Raw genomic sequence first — 18316 nt, 5'->3', positions numbered from 1 at the left:
TCCTAGTCACTCAACGGTTGGATGTCGGTAGATCTATACTATTAAAGTTAGTTCTGATGGTCAGGTTGACATATTGAAAGTGCGATTGGTTGCTAAAGGACACACTCAGACATATGGTCTTGATTATTATGAGACTTTCTCTCTGGTTGCTAAAATGTCCTTTGTTCGCCTATTTTTCTCTATGGTTGTCATTCGCCATTGGTCTTTGCATCAGTTAGATATTAAGAATGCCTTTCTTCATAGTGAACTGCAAGAAGAAATTTATATGGAGTAACCTCTTAGTTTTGTTGCTCAAGGGGAGTCTGGATTGGTTTGTAAACTTCGGCGTTCTCTATATGGCTTAAAACAATCTCTTTGCGCTTGGTTTGGTCGATTTAGTACTATTATTCAAGAATTTGGCATGCTACGAAATGAATCTGATCATTCCGTATTCTATAGACATACTCCACACGACAAATGTATCTATCTAGTTGTCTATGTTGATGATATTGTTATTACAAAAAGTGATCAGGAGAATATTGAGCAATTAAAGAAGCATTTGTTTAGTCATTTTCAAACGAAAGATTTGGGTCCACTCAGATATTTTCTTGGTATAGAAGTCATCCAGTTTAAATCTGAAATTGTTATCTCTCAAAGAAAGTATGCATTAGATATTCTAAAGGAAACAGAGATGTCAGATTGCAAACCTATAGACTCTCCCATGGACCCTAATATTAAGCTCTTACCTGGACAGGGGAAGCCACTTACAGATCCTGCGAGATATCGAAGACTCGTTGGAAAACTTAATTATCTCACCATCACACGACCAGATATTTCTTTTGTTGTCAGTGTGGTAAGTCAATTCCTTCAGTCTCCATGTGAAAGTCATTAGGATGCAATTATTCGGATCTTGAGGTACATTAAAAGGACACCTAAAAATGGATTGTTATATGAGAATAAAGGACATACTCAGATCATTAGGTATTCAGATGCTGACTAGGTAGGTTCTCCATCTGACAAACGTTCTACTTCTAGGTATTGTGTGTTAGTTTGAGGAAATCTAGTATCATGGAAAAGTAAAAAGCAAGATGTTGTTGTCAGATCTAGCGTAGAAGCAGAATATCGTGTTATGACCTTAATCACTTGTGAGCTTATCTGGTTAAAGCAGTTGATCCAAGAATTAAAGTTTGCAAAAATATCACAAATGTCATTATTTTGTGATAATCAGGTTGCTCTTCACGTTTCCTCGAATCCTGTGTTTCATGAAAGAACAAAACATATAGAAATCGATTGTCATTTTGTGAGAGAAAAGATTATGTCTGGTTGTATCTCTATAAGTCATGTCAGTTCAAATGATCAGCTAGCGAATATATTTACTAAATCTCTTCGAGGGCCTCAAATTAATTTCATTTGTAACAAGCTTAGTACATATGATTTATATGCTTCAGCTTGAAGGGGAGTGTTGAGTTGTATCCTGTTATATTAGGAAGGTTATCAGAGCATATTATGATAGAATAAATATTTTTTTAGGGGTTTGGTTTGATTTGATTTGATTTGATTAGGGATTTGATTTGATTTGATTTATTTCTTTTTATACCTTCTCTGTAATTGTATATATTGTAACATTTTGTACTCTGAATGAAGAACAAAAAACAATATTCTCAATTCATACTTATCACACACCACTTAGCCTTTTCTCTCTTGCATGCATAACACATCCCTTTCCTAAATCAGGCCAGTTTTGATCTACTAAGGTTTCAGATCAGTTTATGGGTCAAATATGACCTAATTTGACATTAATCGGATTGGCTTTAATCCATTAGAATTAGAGGACTAGGTTTTTGGGTTTTTCCACTCGATTTTAACTTGCAAAATGGATAAACCCTAACAACCAAAATTCCTTGCTTTGACTCCAATTCATTACAATTTCGTTCACAATTGGTTGTTCCAGCACATAAAAAGACTACATAAGTTGTCCTCAATGGATTTGGATGTAGTTACACCTCAAATTTGAACTATCCCTAGTATCAAAAGAACTCTAATTTTCAATTTTCAATTCCTGATTTGCATTTTCTAATCCTAATTTTGATTTAATAAATTTTGATTTCAATTCTAAAAACTTGGGATTTAATAACCTAATGCGTCTAATTTTGATACCACATTTAAGTTTAATTTATATGAACAAACAAAAAAATTCTAATCCATAAGATTTACACATATGTTATAAACATTGAATTGAAAACTTTAGGGTTATAAGAATACTTAATACACCTTAATTTTTGAAACCATAAAATTATTCATATTGAAGTGACTGATCTTTCACTCCTAAAACCTCTCTAAATGACAATTTTGAATAAATAAAATTGTTCTATTATGATTTCAAAGAAAGGACATGCTTAATACATCTTAATTTTTGAAACCATAAAATTACTCACATTGAAGTGACTGATTTTTCACTTCTAAAACCTCTTTAAATGACAATTTCGAAAAAATAAAGTTGTTCTATTATGATTTCAAAGAAGGGACATAGTTAATATACAGTAGGTAATTGGAACTCTTTCCCCTCAAATATTTAATAAACTTAAGGCCTATTTTGATATCGCTTACCTAGATTACAACGTTTAAGTATATAAAACTTATTTTTATTTATCACTTAAACTTATTTGTAAATTGTTATTAGACTAATTAACTACTTAATTTTATTAAACCAAAATTATAATTAACGTCAAAAGATTTTCCAATGTGAAAATCAATGTAAACTTGTACAATAATAGTAAGATACCACTATATCTTTATTTATCATTATGTACTTTTCATTACTCTGATATGTCCATCTTGTACAAGTGAATGATGTTATTATTCAAAAAGTTTTAATTTTATGTGTAAGACATGTTTTGCATTGAGGGTTGTGACTCACTTTGTCACCTATCAATTTTCATTTGGTAAATTTTAAGGTGAGCAAATTATCTGTTTGAAACTGAAATAATCAGGTATCTGATTTTAAGTTTCAGTCCTACCTTGAACTGATAACAAATTGAATAGGTTCTAGATGGAAATATATAATAATTGATAGGTTTTGGGTCTGGTTCTTATTCTTATCTTTAAAGAACCAGAACGACCCAATTTTTTAATATTTGGATTGGGACAGTTTCTAGTCTTTTTAATCTCTTAACCTAAATTGACTTAGTTTTATTGTTTTGATTTGTATAATAAATGTATATTCATGAATTTTTCTCTAGTATACCCTTATTCTATTTCTAGTTCATCGTTAACTTTTTAGATCTTTTCACTGTTCTACTCACGTTTCCTTTTCTTCCAAGGTCATCACGTATTCATTTCTTAAAGATTCTTTTTGAACTAGAAGGCTTTGATCAATGAAGAGATTGTGAAGCTCAAGAACATCAAAAATTTTGCACATTTTCAAGTTGGGTTGTGGGTTTGTGTGATGTATTAGGATTTTGGGTCCCTTCTTATGTAGAGAAACCCAAATTACTTTTTCTATGAAGCCCAACCCACTATTTCATGAGTTAGGGTAAGAAAAATGTGCATCATAACAAGCAGCAACTCAGGATGCCAAAAAAAGTGAACATTGAAGCAAGAAAGGTGTTTGCGGGAGGTTTATGTATTCTCTCAATTTCACTGTTAGATCACTTTGAAATTTACATTGCTAGTAAGAGACTCTTGGTTCTTTATTCTAAACAGTGGAGCTTGTGTTCTGTTTTCAGATAACTTGTTATTTTTATCATAATATAGTTGATTGTATGTTATAATTCAATTTAGACAATTCTAAAAAAAATGTCTTGCTCTCCTTCGTCTACTACAGTATTGCTCTCAAACTTGGATAGAATTTTAGACACGTATGATGCTAAATTGTGAATGGTGGAGATGTATTTTTTATGTCTAGAACGTGAGATATAGTCTTATGAATTCTAATATAAGAGTCTCTATTTTCCGCAATTGTGTTATTATTGCCTTTGGAGGGTTGTGCACCCATTTGTAGGCTAAAACAATGTATACTCTTATTGTGGATATGGTATATTAGTTTTGGACGATGCTATGTGATTTTACTTTTCATATTAAAAAAGTTTTTACATTAAATTATGATGTTCATTTTTATTATACTTTTTATTATTTGATGTGAAAGAATTTTTTTTCTTTTTCTTGTTAAGCGCTTACTGTCACAAAGTTCAATCAAATGGAAGAGAGTTTGGATTCGGTCTTGTTAGCTTGATCGCATTCTCCCTAACATGATGAGACATGGAGACATGGATTCTAATATGGATTTGTTTACTAAGTTATTTGCTGACTCAATGCTACTACCATTGTGGTATGAGAAATTGTTAAGGTGCTTAATGAAGTAATATTTGATTATGAGAAGTATGATGTCTCATACTATTAAACTTATGGGGTGTTTGGTTTGTGGTATTGAAATATTACTATGATAATCTATATTTTATTACTAACATTACTTTATTTGATTATCGGTAATAAAAAATTTCGGTAATTTTTTATTGTCAATGGTAATATAACAGTTAATATAAAAGATAAACTGATTACTAATTTCACCGTAGGTATTAAAAGATTATCAATATAGTCTTAATTTTGTTACTATCATATCCTTATTAATTTTTTAAGCAAAAAATACCCTCATTTTAAAATAATATAACAAGTAATATGAAGAATATTTTAAAATAATTATATTAAGGTTATTTAAATAAAATAATATTTTTGATTATTTTTAATCAAATATAATAATAATTTATATTTAATAATATTCAAAATAATATATCTTTATAGTAATATTTTATTTTAGGTAACAAAATGTTACTAAAACCAAACACACCTTTATTAGCTTGAGTAATGCTATGAGATCCGATCAAATGCATCAAAATTTTCACCGGTTGATGTGTCATTCATATATTAATGGTTATTTCATCAATCATCTTGATTATGAAGTGAGTGGTATAAAAAGTAGAGTTCGCAGGTTCTATAGAGATTTGTTATTAATGTTGTTTTTAATAATTATGTATTGTTATCTACCAATATTCGATGTATGTGACTTTATTAATATTCATCCTTTTCGTCTTTTTTTTATAGGTCAAAGGTTTTTTTCACCCAAATTTTAATATAAAGATAAATATATATTTATAAAATTTTAAAAATTTAAATATATATTTATGATCGATTATTATTAAAATTTTTTATTAATATTAAAGGTAAAATCATTATTTTATCAATAATATTAAAATATATATAATTTTAACTTATTTTACCTTCCAAATTTTGAAAACTTGTATTTTACCTCCCAATTTTAACTTTAAAAAGTAATTTTTTTTCCATCTTTAAAGATAGCGACGGTGGCAGCCACCATCTCCATCTTTAGCCTAGCTATCTCTCTCCTCGATGGAGACACAAGATGACTTTGTCTCCGTCAATATTGTCTACCGAAGAGTAAGACAATTGGACTAAAAATAGAGATAATTATGGTCATTGCCACTATCACCAAAAGGAGAAGAAAACCCTGGGATTTTTTTTTTGGGGGAGGAGGGAGAGAAAAATATTATTTTTCAAAATTGAAGCTAAGATAAAAAGTGAGTTTTTAAAACCCGAAAAGAAAAATAAGAAAATTATATTTTTTTAATATTATTAAAAAATAATAATTTTACTTTTAATTTTAATATAAAATTTTAATAATAATTAATTTATTAATAGATATTTAAATTTTTTAAATTTTATAAATATATATTTACCTTCGTATTAAAATTTGAGTGGAAAATAGTCTTTCTGCCTTTTATAAAATCTGAAAATCAGGTATTGCATGGTGCGGACTCTTTTCCTCGCCAAAAGGGCTGTCTTGGTTTGTCATTAGAGTGTTGCATTCAAGATTTAATTAGTCAAACGGTACGGTTTGTAAAAATATTCTCAAATGCTATCAAGGATTCTGAAAATGAGTTACCCGGAGTCAACCACCCGAAATCAAGAATTAGAGGGTCAAGTTTAAGAATAGACCGGGTTCAATTTAATTCTTAGGAATATACAGAGCTAACTTTGATACAATTTGAAAGTTTTTTTAAACCAAACTAAAAAAGATAATTTAAAAAATTTTCAAATCAAACTAAACTATTTTAAACTTTAAACTAAATCAAATCGAACTTAAAAAATATGATTTAATCTAGTTTAAATTACAGTTTGAACATATTAAAATTATTTGTTTTTAAATATATATTATTTAATAAATTAATTGAATTATAAATTTCTACAATATAATATAAACATGTAAAATAAATATGAAATATATATACAATATACATATAATGAAAATAACTAAATAAATATAAAAAAATAAATTGTATACCTAATTGTTTATTAAAAAATTCTATTAAATATAGTTATATATATGAATTTTAAAAATTTACAATTTATGATTTAATTCAATTTGAAAATCATCCAAACCATACTTCAAAGTAAAAATTATTTTTCAAAAATTTATCAATCCCCAGTAAACCATTTGACAAATCAAATAAATCATAATTTTTAAATAATTCATTCTAATTTTACAATTTAAATCGAATTATATACACGTATTAATTCCAGTTTTTACTAGATACTCAGATCCACTGACTCCTAGAGAAAATGCATCAATTCACTAGCTTGTAAGTTTGTTATTATTGCCCAAATACCTCACCATGGCGTAGAGGGATTTGTTGATGTGAGACAACCTCGGTTTCTTGTCTCTCAGCAATATAATTAAGTTTACAAAATGAAAGATGCATGCTAAAGTCAGACTGTGGAGAGGCCGAATCCGCCCCTTATCAATTGTGAAAAAGCCAGGCATACAAAACTCCAACTTTGAGCCACTTCTAAGTTTGGAAGAGTCCACTAACCTAAACGACAATCTGTAACTTATTGTTAGGTAAATTGCTCAACTTTGAACCTCATATGCTGGCTTGCGTTCAATAAACTTGTTTGCCCACAATGTTTTACATGCTCAAGAATTCTAGTGGAATCGTTTCATCTGCACCCATTCAGTCATCTCTGGTCTCATTAGAATATGCAGAAATTACCACTAAACTACGGGATGAAGAAGCATTAAATTCTTCCTAAATAAATTATTATGACGCAGGCATTTTACCCCCATGGCTGGGGATTATAATTCCCCTACTGGTTATAAATAGACTAAACAGAAAAAAATTCACTCTACACATAATATCCCAGATAGATACTGGAAAGAAATGCCTCAGTGAGAACAAACCTACTAGCAGTTAAAGTCCACGATTCCAGAATACACAAAGCCGCCAGCCGAAGAATGATCAAGGCCGTGCTCTCTTGTTGCTGCTACAAGATGGACATTTGTAGTGTTTAATATGCTCAGCCCTTGCCGGGGTCATCTTAACACACGTTCCATGGAACCATTTCTCACAGACATCACAAAAAATCCAGAATTCATCAGAGGCATAGTTCTCTCCACATGCCCCACAGAGTGTATCTCCATGCTCCTCGTCATCTTCCTCTTCTGGGCCTTCCTCATCCTCATCCTTTGATTGCACCACCTTTGCATACTTGGGCTGAGATTCCAAGCCTCTCTGCATATGACAATTTTTAAAAAATATTAATAAGTTTCAAAAGTATTCTTCCAAAAGAACTAAAGATACAAACATGGAAAACCATTTCATCCAACTAATAGGTTTATTTTCCCAACTAATAGCACCACTATGCCAAAAAGCACCCAAAATATCATATAAAACAATTTAAATATGTACAGTACACAAATAGGCTGGCTTAATCAACCCATGCCAACATTAAATTCAGTGTCAAAGAGATAAGTTCAGTAAACAACTACGGTATTGATAAAGTAGACCAGCGGAAGTTATATACCTTTGGGTTTGATTTAGACTTGTTGCTGCTCTGATTTGAGACTGAAGATTTTTCCTTTGCCTGTTGTTTCTTGGCTGTCCCTGTCACAACCTCAAATATTGTTGGAAGATCATTTATCATATTGAAAAGTCGTTTCCTGCATCACATGTCCCAAAAAAAAAAAAAAAAAGAACATTAAGGAAATAATAAAGGTCAATAATACAAACCACCTGTTAAAAGTTTTCAAACACACACACAGAAGTAGTCAGAAAAGTGATATATGGAATTTACAGCCATTGCCAGCAAACTTCAAAGAAACCAATTTAAGACTGACTTCTAATACACTTATCCCAGACACAATTTTTTTGAATTAGGAGAAAAATAAATTAAAAACATGCTACTGACTAGATATTAGGGAGTCATAATGAAAGCCATAATCATTCTAATGGTAATAATTATAAAATTTAGAATCTAAGTTAATCAGTTTAATGCTTTGAGTAGTCTTGTCCCAAGGATTGTACAAACATAAAATCTTGGGGCAAATTGCTCCATAAAACAGGGAAAAAAAGGTTTTGGAGGAAATACGACACTAAACCAGAACTAAGATTTTAGTCCCATTGATTAGACTTGTTCTAATTTTTTCCTACATTTCAAATAAAGCCTTAAGGTTCAAATGTTGTTTGCTGGTCAAATTAGACCATTCAAGGTTTCCTTAGCCAAAAGTATGTCTCCTACTGCTCAAAAACTAAAACAAATTTCCAATTTAGCACTTCATTCACCAATCAGCATACACATGCCACAAAAAGAAACGAGCATGAAACCAAATATAATTTTTTTGAAGTATAAATTATGTAATTTGTTAATTGGGAGTTCTAAAATATTGAAAACTAGGCATAATAGTTTTAACAGAAATCAACAAACCACATAGAACAATAAGCATAATTATCAACAGGAGGCACTTTTTGTGAGTTCAGGAGAAAGAGAACAGAAAGTGATATGAGCACGCTGAAAAGGGCGCAACCAACAGCAAACCACCATCAAAAATCAAAGGTATTCACACTTACAGTTTTCCAAAGAGAAATGCTTACCTATCAGCTTTATCAAACCCAAACCTAGCACCAAAGTAGAAGGCCACAGAAAGGAGCCAAGCATCACTGTGGACAGCAACCAAAGACAACCAGTCCTTTTCTTGCATCCCATCTCTGGCAAAGTTTATGCCCAATGCAGGCTCTGGTAGCTCTGGAGGCACCTCTTCAGCAGGCAAATTTACCTCCCACTGCTCACTGGGAAATCCATACAGGCAAAGATTTTCCTTCTCTGTGATTAAAAAATCAATTTTTTTTTTTAAAAAAACATGGTCGCTGGATGGTGTACAATGACTAAAGAAGTAGTTCAAGGTAATATAGGAGTTTACAAACTACAATGAATTAAAAAGAAAAGTTTGACAGTAATTGTTTTTCTTTGAAAGACAAAAAAGATACGGTAAAACCAAAAGAAATAGAAAAATATGTATCAACGATTAGAATGCATCAAGATTCGACAATCATGAAGGAAGTCATAACAAGGAAAGAAACCACATATGAACTTCCAGACTAGAACTCATAATGGTCATCTAATTTCAAAGTAATCAAGCCAATTACTGAAGAAAGCCATCAAGAGCTGTATAAAAATTGGAACATAGAGCAAAACAGACATTGGAAGATTTGGTCAATAATCTTCCCAGATATGATCAAAATTCATCTACACAAAACAACAAACATGCAGAAACTCTCTGTAAAGTCGTTCCCTGAAATGCAATATTAATGCATATTTCCTGCCAACTCTCATTTTTCTTCGGCCATGGACCAAACTATGAAACCTGTGTTTCTATAACTCCTAAATATTCTCAAATCATTTTATTCCAATATAAAAACCTATCATTAATAGAACTTTTGATTAAATTATCAACCATCTACAAAAACATACCAATTCCTTGTTGAAAAATATTTAAAAAACAAAAAGGTCAACCCTCCCACATTAATTTCTGTATCATTTTTATAGGAAATCTAAAATACATTAACTTCTTCACTCTATTCAGCAACAATATAAGACCTCTTAGTGTATCTTCATTATAATAGTTTGGCAAAGGTCCAAGATTAGCTAGCAAAACAAAATACGTGCTTCAAAAAGAACAGACTTCAGTCCTCCAGAAGCATCAATCGTTGAATGAATTAAGTGCTGTTTAAAAAATAAAAATTCGTTTAGCATAAAAAGATACGACAATATTTATCTGCAAGTAATTCCACAAATTCAAATAAAATGACAAATTAAAGAGCATAAGAATTTCAAAACCCTAGTAAGAATGCCGACAAAAATTGTCTTAATAGGTGAAGACGTAAAATTCCTGTTAACAAAAAAAATTAGCCAAGACGAACATAACACTCTCCTCAGTATACACCAAAACGACACAAGAGATATGAATCCAGACGACTTGTATGCATTACACACAAAATAATTCTCTCAGCTATCTAAGAACACTGCGACTTAGAATAGGGAACGAAAAATTACATTGAATCAAAGATTCGTTTCGTCTATCTACGAAAGACAAAAACATACACATATTAACAGGAACTAAAAACCTTTTACAAGAGAAAAACGCTTACCAGGGTCACACTGCTGGTAGAACTCTTCCACATCTAAAAAAAGACCAAAAAAAACTCCATAAAAACAACGAGAGAGAAAAAGCGAGAGAGCGGAGCATGAAATAAAAGAAAGAGAAAAAAAATAACCAGATGTAAGGGCCTTAATCATGCCAGCTCGTCGGCCTTTGAAATCTCGAAAGACTTCTTCCAGAGTACGTGGATTGTAAGCAGTGGCTCCGTCCATCGCCAAATCAACTCCAAAGTTTGTTCGTGGGAGAGTAAGGAGGGAAAGATGTGAATATAAGAGGGGTGGCTTATGGATTTGAATCGGATTGAAAGTGAATTAATTAACGGGATTTTATAAGTAAGAAAAGAATCCGTGAGGTTTTCGGCCCACTTCCCATCCAATTAAAATCAGTAATAATAATAAAAAACTGTTAAACCAAACAAATCAATAATAAACTGTCAAATTCTAAAGGCCAAAGGACTTATTTCCACTAAGGGTGCGTTTGGTTACGGGTATGTAAGATTACCTTGGTAATCTATCTTTTATTCCTTTATTTGGTTTGTCAGTAATAAAAGATTACAGTAATCTTCTATTACCAATGCTGACGTGGCAGGTAATATAGGTGGTAATCTGATTACCACCTTCACCTTAGGTATTTAAAGATTACTGAGGTAATCTTTAGTTTATTATAGAAAAATTATTATTTATTAATTTTTTGAGATAAAAATAAATTTATTTTTAATTAATATGACAAATAATATAAAAAATATTTAAAAATAATTATATTTAAGGGCATTTAAGTAAAATAATTTACTAGTAATCTTTTATTACCTTTAACCAAACACAATAATTATTTATACCTATAAAATTTTATCAAACATAGTAATCATTTATACCCAGTAATCTTCTAAGTAATCTATCTTCAAGGTAATCTTTCTATTTTAGTAATCAAACATTACCCAAACCAAACGCCCCCTAAAGGTTTAATGAATTTCTAAACCTCTATTTTTTATTTTTAAAAATTTAAATACCTATTTATAATTAAATTTTTATTACAAAATTTAATTAAAGTTAAGGGTAAAACTATTATTTATTAAAAAAAATTAAAGTTTCATCACATTTTCCTTTTATATTTAAAAACTTATATTTTCCCTTCAACCTAAAGTTTAAAAAGTGACAAAAAACTGCCTTAGAGTTTGTTCATCTTCCTCTGGCATTGATTTCTTTTTCTCTGACTGTCGGTCATCCTCTCTCCTCTCTTATCTCTCCCTCCAATCTCTCTCCCTTGCCTCTCCCATCGTTGATCGTTTTCGTCTAAGACAAAAATGATTTTGTCTTTGTCTCTTAGATGATTTTGTCTTCGTCTCTAGTTGAAAACGATTAAAGAGGCAAGGGAGAGAGACCAGAGAAGAGATAAGGGGGGAGAGAGGATGGCCAATCATTGGGGAAGGAGAAATTGGCACCGGAAGAAGAGGAACAAACTGTAGTGGGTTTTTGTCACTTTTCAAACTTTGGGTTTAGGGAAACATGTAAGTTTTTAAATATGGGAGAAAAAAATGTGATGAAATTTTAATTTTTTAATAAATAACGGTTTTACCTAACCCTAACTGAGATTTTTAATAAAAATTTGATTATGGATAAGTATTTAGGTTTTTTAAAAGTTAGAGGGTAGGAGTTTGCAATTTCACTATACCTTAGGTGGGAGTAAGTGTTTTGGCCAATTCTAAATAAAAAATTAAGTAACTTTATTTATACATATTTTTAATATATAAATAGATTTATATTTAATATACGTTATCAAAAGATTAAATAATTTTCAATTAAAAATAAAATAATATTCAATCATATAATAACGTATATACTTAAAAACAAGTATACATAACATTACTTATAAAAATTAATTAAAGTCATAAGGATACTTCTATGGATTTATGATATTATTTTGAATTTGAGTGAAGCATGTATAATGGGACCTGGGGGACTTTTCCATCTATGGTATGGGCCACATTGGAGGAGATTTGCAAAAAAGTATGTGTTTACCAAGAGTCCTGGTCATGAGCAATTTCACTTTATCATACAACAGGTTTGCTTTAGACCATTACATTTGCAGCTTGCGGGAGGCATCAATACCATTGAAGAAGTTTAATAAATGCAAGCCTTGATGTGTTTTCTAAACTACATCAACTTAAGGGAGGCTGTAGAGAATCTTCTATTCAATATTATAGTTTCATATTTGATTTACAGAGTCAGAATTTCAAAAACATCCTAAAAAAAGTAATAACACTATATAGATGAAAGTTTTGTTCTGACAATCGAACCACTTAAAAAACTTCTCGTTTTTCTGTTTTATTACTTGTATAAGTCACATACGAACACCCTTTGTTATACTCTTCTCATTGCATCTCTCCCTGGAAATTCCAGAATGACTTTGTTATCATTTTAATGGATATTCCCACATTAACAATCTGAATTATGAATGGCTAAATAAAGCAGAAGGGAAGATTGGTGAAGCAGAATTAATTAAGGTAGACATATTAGAAGAAAGAATATCTTATTTATGTTACAACAGGGAGAAAAAGACTGTTTTGGCGAATACTTAACGACCTGTATTACATGCTGTATAGACATCTACAGGAACAGACAAGGAAACAAGTGACAAACCAGTGAACAATAAAATTAAATAAGAACAAACATAAACATTAAACAGAGTTTCTTATTTATTTTATGCTGCACAAGTCATTAGTACAATCCTGGGGGAGGCGGGGAGCTGTAACGGTAAATGGGATACTCTTGGTATGGTGGCGGCAGCGGTGGAGGTGACTGGTAACTTAAATATGGGTATGGACCACATTTATGCTTGTGGTGATGGTGTTGGTGGTGCTTTGGCTGTGGAGTAGGTGGTGGTGGTGGGTATATATACTGGAAAATTGGAGGTGGTGGGGATTTCTGATGGCATTTATGATGCAGTGGCTTGGGAGATGGTGCAATGGAGGAGGAGGAGGCTTATAGGTGAGCCACAATGCAGAGTTGGAGAATGTTCAATTAAGTTGTCAGTTGAAACTTGAAAGTAATGAAATTTCTTGAGTAATGCAAGGCTGCTTAGGTAATTCTCTGTATTAGATAAAATATGTCAAATTCTTTATTGCATTTTCAAAGTAAATTTGTTACAATGTTGTTGCAGACATATCAGTGAGGAGGCAGGAGGGCTGCAGCATCAATCGTTCGAGCAGCCTCAGCGCCAGTCCGGCTGGGCCAGGCCATAATGTGGACATGAATTCCATCCATCCGATAAATGGCATTTGTGAGGGTGTCCCTAATTTCATTATGATCACAGCAGTGTAACAGCCCATCAGAGCTAGCACTAGCAGGCATTATGCTTTTGCCTTCTAATCGAGAGATCACAAGTAGATGCCTAGTTGCATTTGCTTCTTCATATAGATGTCGCAGCCCTGCACGGTCAGCTGCTGACCCCTTTGCCACTGAGTAAACGCAGATGAAGCCCTGAAAATGTTATTGCAGATATAAGAATAGCGATCAGTTGCTGATCCTTTTCAATCTTTCACGCACAGATGTGCAATATTATTACCTCTTCGGTGCGTTTAATATCCATCCCAAATCGTGCTTCTCCTGGCTCTGGGAACATTTCAAGTAAAACTTCTGAAACTCCTGGGAGAAACCATAGTCTTATTCCCTGCACTATTTGCAGTGTTGTAGTGTTGTTTTGCTGCTTCCCCTTACATATTATTTCTTTTCCTGTAGTATTGATTTTCTCCTTCAAGGAAATTACAACTCATAACAAGAACTTTCTAGTGGAGCACTGTGTAAAAAATCACTTTAAAAAGTAACAGAAGGGAAGTCAAAAGGAGCCTACCGAGGTCAGAATTTGTTCAGTTTGGATATTGACAAACACAAGAGGAACCCCGGAAGATACTGCTGCAGAAAACCAGGCCATGCATCTGACTATGGTGGCCTCAGTGTTGTGTTCAGTCTGTAGAGGTGAGAACAAAATTGAGCTAACAACCGTGCATCGTTGGTCCGGCAAATAGGTGCCCGTTTTCATTTTCCAATCATATTTGACACTTCTTTTGCTGAATCCCCGGTAATCTAAACTCACCACCTTCCGGCTTATTTCTGCATGGTCAGAAATAAAGTCACCTCTTACTATGATGATTTACTCGTACAATGAAAATATCATTTGTTTTTAAGTCACAGAAAGAGAAACTCAAACTCTACCTTGCAGCTCTGTACATTGTTCTAAGGTCAAGTCGCCCAAAACTGCAACATGCCTTTCATCTAATTCTGCTGTAATTGTGTACCTTTTCTGCAGAATTGAATTCCTGTCGAGCACAACTCGGACGGGTAGCTTAAGAATGTTATCTCCCCTTCGAACCTTAACCAGTATGACATCAACAAGATGGCTAATCTTGCCAAGCTGTGCACTAAGCTCCGACTTGGCTTTAACCGGCACAAATGACTCATCATTATCATCAAAACCTTCAATAATATCCCCAGGCAACGGCATGCTCTCATCCCACTCTTCTGATTTCTCCTGCTTCACCTGCTTTACACAAACCAGCGTTTGCAAACTACCCATCTTTTTTTCCCTGAAGACAGAACAATATTTTCCCATGGAATCTGACGAGTTTATATTGAAGAAACAATGATTTCATAGAGGTCATAGAGCTGAGCAATGTTTTACGAACACTTCTAGGATGTCAATTTTTAGGAGTCCACGTCGAGACAAGGATAAGCCGATTTTGAAGGATTTTCCCAAGGAACTGTGTGTAAGTATTTGTTTATGACAAATTCTCTATGATAAACAGGACGGCCAATTTTGCCCAGATAGTTATGTGAATTATTTGCTTTTAACAATTATTCTTCTGCTGAATGAGACAAGGATAAGCCGGCATCTCGCAACTGAATCAAAGTCTCATTACAATTTACATTTCCTAGTAATTTCAACTTAAATTCACACAAACAGTAAATCGAAATCCCACATGACACAACTGTTATATAAATGAAGAACTTAGTATCATGATTTTCTTCCAGTACAAGCAATATCAATTTCATGTCGAAGCCTCTGGATTTCAGCTTCAGCAGTTGCCCTCTCTGCTGGATCAATTGAGTTTATTCTCGGGGTTGCAATTTGTATCTGCCTCTCCAGGCTTTTGATCTGCTTATACCAGCATGACACAACATTTTAGATATGATGTTAATCAGATTAGAAGGAAGAAGAAGGGAGTAGAACACAGAAACCTTTCTGTGAGGCCATCTGAGTAAGCCATATCTGCGGCATATCTTCTTCACTACAGTGGGACATAATCTCAATCTCTTAGCCGCCTCTTCAATGGGAAGATGAAAATAATTTCTTAAGTCTCCCAATCTCAATTTCCCTGTTCTCTCCCTCTGCACAAATCCCTCCCACAAAAACAATTTCCCTAGTTAGAAAATCAATGCAGATGGCAAAAAAATGAAGATATGAGAAAGACTATGTAACCTGTAACGCAAGGGAAGTCCTCGGAGGCCTCTCCCCATCCTTCTCTGACTCTGGCTGATTCATTTCATTTGCAACTAAACATATTTTAACATTCATTGAGAAATATTCTATATATAACATGAAATCTAAAGAACTTTTGAAGGTAAAGAAACACAAAGGCACCTGAGGTGGTGGGTGGAGGTGGAGGTTGAGGCAAGTCCTCTGCTGTTAAATTTTCTTCCCTGTCCAAGCCAACACATACGGCTTCATAGAAGATTGATAAGGGATCCCTTGTCATGACGAAGCCTGCATGTTTCCGCTCATCACAGTATTGAACCAGAAAATTCTTCACATCCTCTATGCTTTTCTTGCAGAAACTTATAAAAGAGAAGAAGAGCGGTTCAAACTTCAAAGTCAAAATCATAAGAACTACAAGAGATGAAATATAGTCAGACTCATATAGAAACTTACTCAATCATTTGATACTCAAAAACAGCAAAACTTTGATGAATCTCAAGAATAGCATGACAGATCATTCCAAGTCTTCCATGAATTTCAAGTTTTGTAGTTTCAAACCCTACACCATCAGCACCAAATTAAACTAAACAAAAAGTGTTTAATTTCACTTTAAATACTACCCTTTAAAGTAACAAAAACATATACCATTTGTATGAATTATTTCTCTAAGCACCAGGCAACAACTACATAAATATGGCACGGCCGGAACTGGCCACATTGGCATTGTCCTCATATTCCCACCAGTATCATTCTCAAGCCACTCCTGATGACTCGTTTCAACGCGATGTTCCAATGGACCCACTTGAGAACTCCCTCCATTGAAGTTATTAGCAATATCCCAGAAAACTGGATCATTAAAGGAATCATCAGCATCTTGAATGTTAACAGGATTACTTGTAGATGGAAGCAGAGAAGGGTCCTCAAAAAGTGATAAATCATCAACACAAGGAGTTAAATTGTTGATGTAATTGACAACGTCATCGATGAAAGAGGCATCATGTGGATCCTGGTAGGAGACATTGGACTTGGAATCTGCCATGCATGAGATGTTATATAAATTTCAGAGTGAAGATTTATGGATGATGATGCTTATGATGATATTTGGTTATGGTGGCGGCGCAATGAAGAAGCACCGCCACTGGTGGGAATGAAAAGAGTGATTGTAAGGATCGTAATTGTGAGAGTTTAAAAGGGGCGCGACGGAGAGACAGTTAAATTATCGTTGTGAAATAAACGGTTAAGTTTTTGAATAAGTTTGTGAGTGCTGATTTGGTGGTATAAATTCCATGGTAAGGTAGCTAGACATGCAATACAAATTCTACATCGTTAGCTGATAAGATACGTAAGGGACATTTGCCCATAAACCCCACAGAAGAGTGAATATAATGGAATATTAACTCTTGTTTTTTTTATAAATATAGAATGATTAATATTTTCTCATACAAGGATTTTGGCCTAAAATATTTTTTATTTACTAAATATATAAATCATATTTTCCCATTTAAAACTTATATTATTAACATAAATATGATCATACATAATACAAAGATTTAAATGATTGAATTTACCTTATTTTATAAATCCCGCTTCTTTTTTCACCAAATTTACATTTATGTCGACATAGGTACAAGCTAAGATCGATGAACCCAAACATCTCCTTCACCATCAAAGCCTCTTCTAAATAATAGTGTCTCCAATTTTGATGGTTCCAATTCCTCTATTGAAGACAAGATCGATGAACTCAGCAACTTCATAAAAGATTTTTGTTTAACTTTAGTCTAGATAGATCCTAGATCTAACAAGTTTCGCCAAACCCATTGAGGTGTTCCTACAGTGATAATGGAATAAAGTTGGATATTGGTAGCGGGTGGGCTGCAATTTGTGAATCCTTTTTTATGGTGGTGGTGGCTAGTGTGACAACAAGTTCTAGAATTCATTTTATTGTCATTCTTGTTGGTGGTGGTGATAATAAAGGTGATGACACCAACAATATCAAGATGGTGTTCGCAATTAAAGTGTGGTGATATGACGTATGGGTGTGATCCCTATTGTCTATGAATAATTTTTCTTTTTAATTTTCCTTAAGACTTCTTGTTGTGGATGTTAATGATAGGTGTTAGCAACAGTGTTGATGGTGGTGACTTGATGACAATGGAGGTGGTGGTTGAAACATGTTGATTACAATAGTATTGGAACAAAAGTGGTGGTGGTGGTGACCCTGTGAAGGTTGATGATGGTGATCATAGGGATACATGTATTACAGATGGTGATGTTGATGTTGTTGAGGATGAGGGTTTCATAGTAGTGGCTATTACAACAGTTCTCATGGTAGTGTTAGGGATGATGTTTATGGTGCTAGTA

At 33.0% G+C, this 18316-nt stretch overlaps 3 protein-coding genes across 3 annotated transcripts; all 3 read right to left on the bottom strand.

The window, feature by feature from the left end:
• Positions 1 to 6876: 6876 nt before the first annotated feature.
• Positions 6877 to 10792, bottom strand: LOC123200064 (PHD finger protein ALFIN-LIKE 4-like). The gene is made up of 5 exons (XM_044615162.1): positions 10602 to 10792; positions 10476 to 10508; positions 8922 to 9150; positions 7855 to 7990; positions 6877 to 7562 (listed from the first exon to the last, which is right to left on the bottom strand). Exons 1-5 carry the CDS (start codon positions 10696 to 10698, stop codon positions 7290 to 7292), a joined length of 768 nt encoding a protein of 255 aa, XP_044471097.1. The 5' UTR covers positions 10699 to 10792; the 3' UTR covers positions 6877 to 7289.
• A 2855-nt stretch (positions 10793 to 13647) lies between these two features.
• LOC123200887 lies at positions 13648 to 15091 on the bottom strand. The gene is made up of 4 exons (XM_044616269.1): positions 14695 to 15091; positions 14333 to 14592; positions 14048 to 14233; positions 13648 to 13962 (listed from the first exon to the last, which is right to left on the bottom strand). The coding sequence occupies exons 1-4, from the start codon at positions 15089 to 15091 to the stop codon at positions 13648 to 13650; spliced, it is 1158 nt and encodes a 385-aa protein (XP_044472204.1).
• A 269-nt stretch (positions 15092 to 15360) lies between these two features.
• On the bottom strand, positions 15361 to 16028 carry LOC123199943 (protein RKD4-like). Its single transcript, XM_044615000.1, has 3 exons — positions 15959 to 16028; positions 15718 to 15867; positions 15361 to 15634 (listed from the first exon to the last, which is right to left on the bottom strand). The coding sequence occupies exons 1-3, from the start codon at positions 16019 to 16021 to the stop codon at positions 15494 to 15496; spliced, it is 354 nt and encodes a 117-aa protein (XP_044470935.1). The 5' UTR covers positions 16022 to 16028; the 3' UTR covers positions 15361 to 15493.
• Between the last annotated feature and the right edge of the window lie 2288 nt (positions 16029 to 18316).

This window comes from Mangifera indica, chromosome 17 (assembly GCF_011075055.1).
Source record: "Mangifera indica cultivar Alphonso chromosome 17, CATAS_Mindica_2.1, whole genome shotgun sequence".
Classification (NCBI taxonomy): domain Eukaryota; kingdom Viridiplantae; phylum Streptophyta; class Magnoliopsida; order Sapindales; family Anacardiaceae; genus Mangifera; species Mangifera indica.
This window is presented reverse-complemented; position numbering and strand designations above follow the sequence as displayed.